Raw genomic sequence first — 13,033 nt, forward strand, 5'->3', positions numbered from 1 at the left:
AGGCTGATAGGTTGACAGAAAGCCTTAGGTCATTGGAACACCCCAGAGGGACTATGGAAATAGTATTCAAAAGTTGCAATCCCTTCCTATAAGCCATCCCACTGTCCTGGATAAGTGGTAAGTTATCACTGTAAGTACTTTACCTTGGGTCTTTTGGGCCACAGCAATCCCTTCGACTACAAGTATTGTTATTAACAACACTAGAGAAATGACAGAAAAGAAAAGTTAAAAAAGTGAATCCATATCATCTTACTAAATTTTTAAGGAAAATCAGATGATAAAAAAAAGATTAATCAAGCCCTCTCTTTCTTGCTAACATTCATTCTCAAGATTTTTAAGATCTAAATGTTGTGTTCTGATTTACTATTTCACAGTTAACCCAAGAAAAAACACGATTGATACTGTACTCATTTACACAAACACTAATAGTGTATGGCATTTACAGCATTTTTCAATTTGTGATAGATAAAAAACACAGTTTTTTTTGCAACAAACTTTGTTTGCCCTAATTTATATTTACTATATAAATACTATAAAGTAAATATAGACTATATTGTATACATTTGTTGTACTCCATCTCAAAGGGTTTACATGCATTCTATGGCTGGCTCTGCAATGTAGTATACCAAAGTTCAATTAGTGATTGTGAGAGCACTTATAATTAAGATGAAAGTAAGGGGGCAGCAGTCTCCCAGAAATCAATTCAAGATGTTTTATAGCTGCACATAACTATGCTGTGTCCTGTGTTACAAAAGCCAGCATATTTAGAAAATGAAGCTTTAGGCAGACTTCAGCTCAGGTCACGATCTCGTGGTCCGTGAGTTCAAGCCCCACGTCGGGCTCTGTGCTGACAGCTCAGAGCCTGGAGCCTGTTTCAGATTCTGTGTCTCCCTCTCTCTGACCCTCCCCCGTTCATGCTCTGTCTCTCTCTGTCTCAAAAATAAATAAACGTTAAAAAAAAAAAAATTAAAGGGGCGCCTGGGTGGCGCAGTCGGTTAAGCGTCCGACTTCAGCCAGGTCACGATCTCGCGGTCCGTGAGTTCGAGCCCCGTGTCAGGCTCTGGGCTGATGGCTCGGAGCCTGGAGCCTGTTTCCGATTCTGTGTCTCCCTCTCTCTCTGCCCCTCCCCCGTTCATGCTCTGTCTCTCTCTGTCCCAAAAATAAATTAAAAACGTTGAAAAAAAAAATTAAAAAAAAAAAAAAAGAAAATGAAGCTTTCCCCCCGAGTTGAACATTTCTGAGACCCAGTCACATTGAATTGTTTTGTGTATGTATGTATTTTGATGATTCTTTTAAACATTTTATTTTTATGAATGGTGCATGGATAGCTTTCTCTGTCCCTTTCAATGTAAAGTTCACTTGCCTCAAAATCTTGTGAACTGGAATTTTTATTATTCATTCAGTCAATAAGCACTTACAGAGTACCTACTGTCAAGGATAGCAGGCACTGAGGATGCACAGATGTTGGGGGAGAAATACGGCAAAATATTTAAGACTATGGACATTACGAGTTCGGTGGATACAGGTTGAAGTTCAAGTTTTGCTGTGTACCAGCTGTGAGGCCTTTTTTTTTTTTTTTTTTTTTTCCTGTGAGGCCTTTTTAACTCAGTTTACTTATTTGTAAAATGGGGATGTTGTACTAGTAGCACTAACCTCAAAAGGCTGTTGTGAAGATTAAATGAGATGATAGCACTGGTGTAGCACTGGTTACATGCTAGGCACTCTGTTACATAAATGATAGACAGGAAACTACTGTCCTTTAGTTAGTCTATTGTCAATGATAGTTTACAATACAAGGTGAAAAGAAGTTTAACAGGATTTATACAGAAAGCATAATGGAAGCAGGGATGGGAACCATTCATTCTGCTGAGGGTGAAGAGGAATAAAATGGGAAAATTTCAGAAATAGATGGTATATTCTATTTGTACCTTACAGTACCTCAACCCAGGATACAGAGAAAGAAACAGCTTAGACAAAACCATGGGCAAGCACTTGCTTATGGCAGGTCAGCAAACTCTGAGTTCTATACAGCAGGATGAGCATGTGGAGGACCAGTCGTGTATCAGGTGACAAATAGAATGAAGTCTGATGTTAAAAGTCTTGACAAGCATGCTGAAGAGTTTGGACTTTTGACTATAATGAGAAGTCATTGTGAGTTTTTAAAGTAGAGTGTGACATTATCACATCTGTGTTTTTGACCAATGATCCGGATGGTTGTGTGAAGGGTAAACTTTTAAAGAGAGGGGAGAAGGGGGTGCCTGGGTGGCTCAGTCAGTTGGGTGGCCGACTACGGCTCAGGTCATGATCTCACGGTCTGTGAATTGGAGCCCCGCATTGGGCTCTGTGCTGACAGCTCAGAGCCTAGAGCCTGCTTCTGATTCTGTGCCTCCCTCTCTCTCTGCCCCTTTCCTGCTTGGTCTCTGTCTCTATCTCTCTAAAAAATATTAAACAATAAAAAAAAATTTTTAAAAAGAGAAAGGAGAAGGATATTCAAAATGGAAGCAAAGATGATGAGATCTCTAAGCAGAGCAGTGGTAGTGGAAATGGAAAGGAGGAAAGAATTTATAACATGATTCAGATGTCGAGTTAATTGTAATTGGTGACTTACAGGATGAAAGCAGGGAGAGAGATGGGGGCATTGAATAGGTTGCTAGTTAAGTGACTGGTAGACAGTCACGCAACAGCATGTATTGAGTATCTACTTCCCAAGTCACCAAAGTAAAAAGATAATTCTTGCCATTCAGTTGTTTACATCTTAAAATCTAATTGCTTGGCATCTTCATCTTTAGTTTCCTGTATCCTTGCTGACCTTTGTCTCCTCTGTCTTCTGTCAGCACCTTTAATTTCCTCTTCCTTTTCTTTGGTGGCTAGTAGTGTTGAAGACCTCCTGTTATGTAGGACAATCAATCCTCCCTTCAAACTCTTCACAACTCTTCACTGGATCAGAGTTTGAAGAACAGAGAATTGAAACGTGTTTTTTTAAAAACAGAATATGTGTAATCAAAAAGAAAAACCTAGGGTAATATTAGGTATCTGACAATTCAGCAAATAACACATCCATTTGTATCAATTCGTATCTTGTTAGAGGACACTACTTCCCAAGGCTATCATTCAGATGATACACAACTGATCGAAATTTTGTGCTCAGTATACCTTTCCTCCTGAATCACAGACATAACAATTTACTAGTCCTCACATTTATAATTCATGGCATATAAGTAACACAAAGCCAGGCAGAAAGGGCAAGTAAGGAATCAACAAACTGAATCCAGGAGAGCAAGAGTGAAGCTATGGCAAAGGGATGAACTATGCTAGTTCATTATTACATAATGACCAATAATTTGGCTACATAAAATATGGACTTAAGAATTTTACAGAGTGTGCAACTAAGGCAGATCATTTTAAAAATACAATTATAAGCCCAAATAAACCTATTATTCTTTTCTACTCTATTTAGAGGGTGGCTCACAATTTTTTTTCCCCCAAAATCTTTAAAAAAAAATATTCACAACTCAATAAACCAAATGAGCTACGCTACTGAATATAGAAATGATATATAAAGAATACGGTGAATCTGCATAACAATCAGGGATAGAAATATTTAGTGACACAGTTGTGACTACTAATCATTCTAAATTCCATATCATAATAAACATAGTTTCCTCCCAGTTGTATAATAGGATCTTTGCAAATTGCTTATTATAACAAGGCTGGGATATTAAAACAAACTCCATTAATGCCAAACACTGGAATTATTTAACTATAAGAAGCAGTGCCATGCTGCTTTGTTCTGTCTTTAGCCCCAACTATGTGCCACTGTTCCCTTCTTCCTCTTACCAAAAGGATCAATAATTTCTCAAATCCAGAAATACCACACACTTCAAATTAAAAGATAATGTACCCAAGAAGGCACTAATTCATTAAGGTAGAAATCCATGCCAAAATAAAAATTCTAAACTCCTTAACCATACAGTTTAATTACATAAAGAAGGGTTTGTGATTTGATGCTTAAAAGAGGGAATGCTCATTATTTATGCCCATACCTCTAGTTCTGGAGATTAGGCAAGGCCTTGTAATGTGTGTACAGACCTGACTTAAAAATGAAGACTTAAATGATAAAGACAGATGCTATTCAAGGTGTTAAATACCAGTCCTCAATGCTACTCCTTTTACCTTGAAAAACTGTCCTATTAGCTCTATGCAGAGTCTTCTCCCCAGGGCTTTCAGTTTAAAGGCCTTACCCTGAACTATAAAAATCAAGATCAAGTTTATTCTTTCCACTGTTACTTAACAGTGGAAACTCTGGCCAATGCAATACTGGAAAGGAGACAAAATTATTATTTATAGATAATGTTACTTAAAACCTAGAAGTCCCAAGAGAATTACTAGGAAATTATTACACCTATTAAAAGAAGAAAGTAAGACTAAAACAAACAAGTAAACAAATTTAATACAACGGAGTGACTATAGGTTTTGGATAATAAAACAATGTGAAGGTAACAATTCTTCCCAATAAGTTACATATTTAATGTTTTAATCAAAATCTTAGTTTTCTGGAGGACTTAAAATGTTGCTGATAACTCATCTTAAAAGCTTTTTCATACGGCCCAAGAAAAATTAAAAAATAAAAGACATAAAATACATAAAAATAATATATACTTATTGCAAAGCTATAGTAATTCAAAATGTAGTAATGGTATAGGAAGAAACAGATGATCCGTCAACAAACATATCCAGCCCCCACTGTATTACAGGCAGTGGTCAGTCCTTGAGGCTACAGCAATGAAGCAAGCAGCCCTGGTCCTTATTCTCAAGCTTAAAGATAAGAAGATGGAAGAAAAAGCTGAAGAAATGAAATAAAATAAATAAATAAATAAATAAATAAATAAATAAATAAATATACATACACACACACACCACAATTTATTATATGTATGGTATTTGAAACTCTTGGTGGAATGATTCTGGGATAACTTGTTAATTATTAAAAAAAAAAAAAGTAGGTCTGTTCCTTTAAGCTAAATAGAAAAATAAACACCATATTGAAAAAACAAAAAGTTGAATTATCTATGTATATTTTTGGGTGGAGAACACCTTCATGTACCAAAGACAAATAAAAATTACAAATAACTGAGAAAAAAAGATTATGCCATAAGAAAAATGTGCCAAAACCAAAAACAATGAAGGACACCTGGGTGGCTCAGTCAGTTGACTGTCTTGATTCTTGATTTGGGCTCAGGTCATGATCCTAGGGTCATGGGATTGAGCCCATGGAGTAGAGCCTGCCTAAGATTCTCTCTGTCTCAGTCTCTCTCTCTCCTCCTGTCCCTCTCCCCAGCTTGCATGCATGCTTCTCAAATAAATTTTTTAAAAATGCAAAAATTTAGCCTAATATATATAAAAAAAGGCAGATTCTATTGTTGGTCAGGATATAGAAAACTGACATACACTGTCACTGGACTGTAAACTGGCATACCTTTTTGGAGGTTAATCTGGTAATAATATACCAGTTTAAAAATGCACAAATCCCACCCAGCAAGTCTACTTCCAGGTGTGAGAAGTGAATCAATCATCAGGACAGTAGCGTGCAATGTAAAAGATAATCACCCAGAGAACTTATTAAAACACAGATTTTGGAGTGGGGTGGTGGGGGTGGGTGCCTCCAGAGATTTTGACCCAGTAGGTCTGGGTTGGGGCTTGAGAACTTGCATTTTAACAAGGAAGTCCCCCATTGATGCTAAAAGCTTCTGGCCCTGGGAACATACTTTGCAAACCAACTACTACGATAAGAGAATGATGGTAGACTGTAAGAAATGGAAAGAGGCTGCCCATTTTCTCCATTGGTGATGGCAGGGGCAAGTTTGGGCCAAAATGGGTAGGGGACTAGCAAAAAGGAGTTGATGAGTTGGTTTTGGAAATGTTGCTGAACGCTCTGCTACCTATTCTTATAATGTTCCTATAAATACTTCTTATTTCTGGGCATCTGCACTTGCCATGGATCACCCTTTGCTTCCACTAGAGTACCTTTGCACTGTTTAAGATATGCACTTTCAAAATTAATTTTATTTGATAGCATTCAGATTTTTCACTTCTGTGACTATTTAACAGTTCTCAATCTCTGCCTGGTTTTCTTTTACTGATTTTGCACAGTTTACACAACATAGAATATATTTCTGCCAAGTATACAAACTGTGGAGGTAAGTAGTCAAGGGCTAGAGTGAAGGCTATATCATTACTAGGGATCTTCTATTTTATTCAGTTGTAGATGATTTAAAAAATTTTTTTTAAAATTTTTAAAATGTTTATTCATTTTTGAAAGAGAAAGACAGAGCACAAGCAGGGGTGGGGCAGGGAGGGAGGGGGGAACACAGAATCTGAAGCAGGCTCCAGGCTCTGAGCCCAACAAGGGGCTCAAACTCACGAACTGCGATATCATGCCCTGAGCCCAAGTCGGATGCTCAACCGACTGAGCCACCCAGGTGCCCCAGTTGTAGCTGATTTTAATTCCAAGTTCATCTTATGGTCCAATATGTACGCCAGAGTGCCAGTCAGTATATCTTCATTATAGCTACTCACTCCTGTGTCAGCAAAAATGAAGAAGTGACACAGGACATTCCTCCTTCCTTTAAAAGACATTTGCCCAGGGGCGCCTGGGTGGCTCAGTCGGTTAAGCGTCCGACTTCGGCTCAGGTCATGATCTCACGGTTCGTGGGTTCGAGCCCCACGTCGGGCTCTGTGCTGACAGCTCAGAGCCTGGAGCCTGTTTCAGATTCTGTGTCTCCTTCTCTCTGTGACCCTCCCCCGTTCATGCTCTGTCTCTCTCTGTCTCAAAAATAAATAAACATTAAAAAAAAAAAAATTAAAAAAAAAAGACATTTGCCCAGAATCTACAGTGATTTCAAAATAAAAATTTTTTTTTTTTTTTTCAACATTTTTTATTTATTTTTGGGACAGAGAGAGACAGAGCATGAACGGGGGAGGGGCAGAGAGAGAGGGAGACACAGAATCGGAAACAGGCTCCAGGCTCCGAGCCATCGGCCCAGAGCCTGACGCAGGGCTCGAACTCACGGACCGCGAGATCGTGACCTGGCTGAAGTCGGACGCTTAACCGACTGCGCCACCCAGGCGCCCCCAAAATAAAATTTTTAACTGAACAAAAACACCATCACTTTCCCAAAGTTGCACACACATGTAATTGGCCAAACTTAGTCACATGACCACACCTAACCCTATGGAAAGCTGGAAAATCTAGTCTTTCTGTTGGGTGTTCACGGGCTTAATTAAAATTCAGAGAATTACTGAATTATAAAATGGATATTGGGAGACAACTGGCTATTCCTGCCACAGTTCCCTATAATCTATTCTGTACTCAGCAGCCAGTGATCCTTTCAAGACATAAACCAGATCGTATCAGAGCCTTTCATAAAATCTTCCAATACAGTCCCATTACATTTAGAATAAATCCAATACTCTTTACTCTGACTTCAGAGGTCCTACATGATCTAGCATCTGACCTCCCGATTGCTACCAATGGCTACACAGGCCTTCTTCTCATTACTTCTATACACCAAGCTAATTCTTGCTTTAGGGACTAGTTTATTCCTTTTGCCTAGAATCTCTCTGCATGGCTGGGTTCTTCTGGTCATTCAGGTTTTGTGACTGACTTCTAAAGAAACTCTACATTTTCTCCTTCATCCTACTTTATTATATAAATATTTTAATTACTATTTATATGACTTGGTATTTTCTTGCTTATTATTTGTCTCTTCTTACTAGAAAGAGGAGCATTGTCTGATTCACTGATGCCTCTCTAGTGACTAGAAGACTGTCTGGCCCACAATAGCATTCAATAAAAATTAGATGAATACATGAAATGACTAAGCATGATCCTGATTATGTCTTTTCTGTTGACTACAACATAGTACAGAGAGCCCTGCATTAACAAACTAAGCAGCACACATCTTGGTTAACAGTAATCACACAGATGACCCAGCTTCTTTTATCTGAGCATACGTCAGGGACAGGAAAATAATTGATTTTTTTTTTTTTCTTTTCAGATATCTAGTCACTACTCTTACTTTCCTCAAGCTGGCTCAATTTACTTGTTAGTAATTGAGTGTGCCTCTTTCCAATAAGCCTTCTTGTTTTAAGCACTTAAGGTTTGTAGAATCTATCATGAGATGTCATGATGTAAAAACCACCTAACTCTTTACTGCTCTATAATGAGAGCAGAATGGAGTTTGATGAGAGTCCAAATGCTACTTGAGGTAGCAGTAACTTGTTTTCAATAAACTGTGTTCCACAGGATGGAGTACCCAAATGTAATCAAACCCAATTTTACTTATTATTATTAGTTAAGGAAGAAGATGGATTTGGGTGCCTGGGTGGCTCAATTGGTTAAGTGTCTGACTTTGGCTCAGGTCATAATCTCACAGTTCCTGAGTTCGAGCCCCACATCGGACTCCATGCTGACAGCTCAGAGCCTGGAACTTGCTTCGGATTCTGTGTCTCGCTCTCTCTCTCAAAAATTAGTAAACATTAAAACATTTTTTCAAAAAAAAAAAAAGACACAAAGAAGATGGATCTTGGCAAACTCTGGGATCACGCCAGCCTACATATGCTAATCCCACTGCCAACCACTTTAACAAAGATTAACTGTAGCAGTACTTTCTTTCCTGCAGAATGTGACAACCTCTTTGCTGGCCAAATGCTCTGCAGACGGCAGTTTTGTATCTTCTCATTTTACAGGAGCCTTCTTTAGACATCCACAGCAACTACCATCAAATTTTAATGTGACCAGATCACATTTTAAAGAGTGAGTCTTCTCACACACTAGTGCTGTAATTTCCAACATGCTACTCTAGGCATATTTAAACCAACATGTTTTAATATCATTTTGCCTAGGAAGAACTGAACTTTCAGATTAGTGAACTACAATTTTGTGAGTAATATAACAAACACATTAAAAAGTATCAGTTTTGGGGGGCCACTCTGATGAGCCTTTGAGAGGGTGAGGTCCCTCACCAATTAGAGCAATCTTGCTCTTATCTATTGTCTTTGTTTAGTTTTTAAGTACCTCCTCATAAGGGTTCCTTTGAGGTAGCTCTCCTGTTAACCTAAGTTTGGAAACCAGTGGGCTGGATAACATCTTTGGTTCCCCTTTCCAACTTGAAGACCATAATAACTGGGATCTCAAAGTGATTCAGGGATACATTTTTTTAAATGTCAACAATTACTGTGCAGGAGCATAATTCAAAAATGAGACTGGAAAAAAAACTGCAGGAGACTCTGAATAGGTAATAACCAAGAGGAGAACTTGAGATTGTTTTAAAACTTTAGCTATGAATTTTACTTACAGTTTATCTTTTTCTATCTTATTCCAAAAAGGACTGAAGGTGGTTTTGGTTTGAATTTGTTTTATAATGCATGTGTGTCTGTATTACAGGGCTGCATGTTTTCTCTAACAGGTGATCATGGTTTCAAAACACAAATACACTGGATTCTAGTTTGAGGATTTACTACAATAAAACCAGTGTTTACTCATACTTTTCAGTTTTCAGCATTAAAACATTTTCTTCAACTCCTGGGGGGAAAAGCTGAAAAGCTAATTTTTAACAAGACTGTGCTTAAAGACTTCACTATTAAAGGGACAGGTTTCCAGTACTGTACTTATTTTGGTATGGTTTACATTTTTGGATGAGGTGTAAGAATGAAAGACAGGAGTTAATTTTTGCCAGTCTAAGATACAGTGTTGAGGGATATTTATGATTTTAAAAATATAGCATAGAGGGATATTTATGCTATTACACAATAAATTTAACCTCAGTTTATACAGATTTAAATATAACGGAGTCTAATAGGTTTCTCCAGAAGTGTGCAGAGTGAATAAAACAGTAAAAAATGGGTTTATAATACTAATGCAGTATTTTCATGTGACTATGATGTTTACTTAACTTTGGCAGAAAGTTAAATTTTATAAGACCTGGAGTGATCGCAAACAGTTAAAAGTGAACTATTCAGTAATAACATGTGAAAGATTTAAAAAGCCTAGTACAAGTTATCCTTTTGTTCTCACTGCTGAGAGTAAAACAAAAAGAATCAATGGCATCTTAAAGAAAATTACCTTCCATTTAAAATCTCACACACTCATTATGGATGATTTGTTTTAGTAGAAATTGACCATAATATTCCAAACAAGGCTTTAGGTAGGTAATATCTGTAATTATGCAAATACTAAAATACTGCCTCTGATAAGAACCTCTTCAGCATTGAAACAATTCACCTTACAGAGCACTTAAAGGCTGCTTTTTATGCCTTCATGCACACAGTGAATGGCAGGATTCCAATATTTTTCCAAAAGATAATTAAAAAAAAATTTTTTTAACGTTTATTTATTTTTGAGAGACAGACACAGAGTGTGAGTGGGGGAGGGGCAGAGAGAGAAAGACAGAATCTGAAGAGGCTCCAGGCTCTGAACTGTCAGCACAGAGCCCAACATGGGGCTCGAACTCACAAGCTGTGAGATCATGACCTGAGCCGAAGTCCGACACTTAACCGACTGAGCCACCCAGGCGCCCCTGATAATTTTTTTAATTAAAAATGCCAATTTTTGTATAGGTAACACACTTAGTTGGTTTAAAAAAAAAATCAAGTGGTACAAATGGGCATGCAGTGAAATAGAAGTGTTCCCCTCACTTTGGTCTCTGTCTCCCAGATTCCTTTCTCAGAATCAACTTTTGTTAATTTCTTTAATCTTTCCAGACCAATTTCCCATATTTACAAGAGCGCGTGCACACACACATACACTTTAGCAGACTTAAAAATAGCTTGTTTCATCTCTAGTAAGCCTACAACAACTTAATTTGAATTTTAAAAATACTTCAGCATGTAAAACTAGTGTAGGTTTTAGTGTACTTTAAAAAAGAAAAGCCAGATACTACATTGTTTTCACTGTTAGCTCTGTCATCACCACAGAATCCTTTCCTCAAAGGTGCAACAACTAAATGCTTCATCACAGTGGCCAGAGAGGGCACTGTGTACCAACGACAAAGGCATAGGCAGAAAAGCTGCGAATCCCTTCACCATTCAGGAGGACCAGAGATTCTCTCCTATCCAGCTCAGTTCCCTCAAGTTCAGCAGGAAGAGCTGTATAACAGGGCTAACTGATTTCTCCCCAAGGAGGCTACCCAGATGGACTGTCATGATGTTGATAACTTTAAAGCAATCAGAACAATGAAGCAAATTTGGATCATGAGGACTATCAGAAATCTTACTGTGCTTATGTGATTTATTTTGAAAGAGTAAAAGAGGATCTTAATTTCCAAGGAATGGCTAAGTAAATTAGGATTTACAGATAGGAAAACTACATGAAATTAACCTCAGAGTTTTAAATTGTAACATAATAAAGGAATCACTAAGAATTTATGGGGTGACATGAAATACTCACAAGGTAGAAAGTCCTAGGTTACCTTAGTACAAACTGTATCTGTAAGCATACAGTTGGCTAGTTAAGCATTTTAAATTAAACTGCTCAAATCTCAATTATGAATTTAGGTATGTCTGGAGAGCAGGTAATTTGTCCAATTAAAATTAAAAGCAAAATTAGACTGAATTTTCTAATAAATTTGAGAAAAGTATTAATATGGAATGGGAAAAAACACCCAACATCTGTCACTGTACAAATATCAGCATACAATAAGCTATATATGACACTGCTAATACAATACCTTAACTCCTTACCCAGTATGAAAAAGAGAACATTTCATAACATTACAAACGTTACAGCTATTCAGTTTTTAATTTAAATCGGTAGGGAAAAAGGGAAGCCCTTTTTTTTGTGTGGTGGTGTTTTCCTCTGACGACTGAAAAAAGGACTTATTCAGTCGGAGTTTCGGAAGCAACTTTGTATCACAATCTTAATTACCTATGTATATAAATTTTAATCTAAAATAACACCTTCAGGAAAATGCAAAGCAGCTACAGCACGTTTGAGAGCTCTGTGCACTTGGCAAGTCCACTGTTTTAATTCCCGGCACAACAAATCAAAAGAACTACACGACAGCAGCACGGTATTCCGAGGTCCTGGGAAGCGCCGGGGCGCGGCCACGAGCAGAGAGCTCCGGGACGGGCAGACTCGGGTCGCGGCGCCCGCAGTGGTGCCGCAGCCTCCGCGGCCGCAGCAGGTGGGACCCGGCCCGGCCCGCAGGCCGTTCCGCCACCCGCCATCGCGGGGCTTTTGGAGAGCCGCTCCGCGACTCCTCGGCTGGGGCTTTTATTGTTTGTGTGGAATGACTTTCTGTCATTAAATGCTGAAAACAGACCAGTCTTCGCCCCACTTACACGAACCCCACAACTTTGCAAAGCGATGCGAGGAATTTTAAGAAAGAGGCGCGAGGACACAGCTCGGAGGGCCCCGCCGGGCCGCCGCTTCCTGATCTCCCGTTTGTTCCTACCAGTGCCCCCGGAGCCTGTCAGACACACAGAGCGTAGGGGAGAGGCGCTCGGAGAGCAAATCGATCCCGGGCGGGCGCGAGGGCTTGGCGGTCCGCGCGGACCAGACAAAGAGGCGCGTCGGGCGCCCGGCTCCAGGGAGGGACGCGAAGACGCCGGTCTCGGCCCGCAGGGGGCGCCGTCCGCGGCCCCGGGCGCTTACCTTTGAGGACCGCGCAGAGCTGCTCCAGGGCCATATTCCCGAGCGGCCCCGCGCTTCGCGAGGGGCCGAGGCGGCGGCTAGGAGGAGGCGGCGGCGGCCCTCACGGCCCGGTGCGGCGGCAGTTCCGCTCGGTCCCCATCGCTGGCCACCAGGATACCTCCCCGCGGGGCACGGCTCAGGTCCTGCGGCCCGCCATGCTCGAGCACCACGGCGGGCTCACGCGCTGCCCGAGCCCCCCGACGGGCGGCACCTTCTGCTCCGTGACGCTCCGTCCCATTGACCGCCCCGGAGGCGAGGCGCGCTGGCGAGAGGCACGGCACCGATGCTGGCCGCCCCGCCTGCGGCCGCAGCGCGGACCCCTCCGAAGTGGCGGGCGCTGGG

The 13,033-nt window shown here is 40.1% G+C and overlaps 1 protein-coding gene across 3 annotated transcripts in view; it reads right to left on the reverse strand.

Annotated features, from left to right (window-relative positions):
- Positions 1–12,963, reverse strand: part of NETO2 (neuropilin and tolloid like 2) — a 59,091-nt gene extending 46,128 nt beyond the window's left edge. The window contains exons 1-2 of one of the 3 annotated variants that reach the window (XM_058708063.1): positions 12,653–12,963; positions 144–200 (exon numbers count right to left, since the gene is read on the reverse strand). In XM_058708063.1, coding sequence (XP_058564046.1) covers positions 144–200; positions 12,653–12,686 — 91 coding nt within the window. In that variant the 5' untranslated portion in view covers positions 12,687–12,963. The remainder of the gene's footprint in view (positions 1–143; positions 201–12,652) is intronic. The other 2 variants (XM_058708062.1, XM_058708064.1) reach the window with 2 other exon arrangements.
- Positions 12,964–13,033: the final 70 nt, after the last annotated feature.

Source organism: Neofelis nebulosa, chromosome 17 (assembly GCF_028018385.1).
Source record: "Neofelis nebulosa isolate mNeoNeb1 chromosome 17, mNeoNeb1.pri, whole genome shotgun sequence".
NCBI classification, from domain to species: Eukaryota; Metazoa; Chordata; class Mammalia; order Carnivora; family Felidae; genus Neofelis; species Neofelis nebulosa.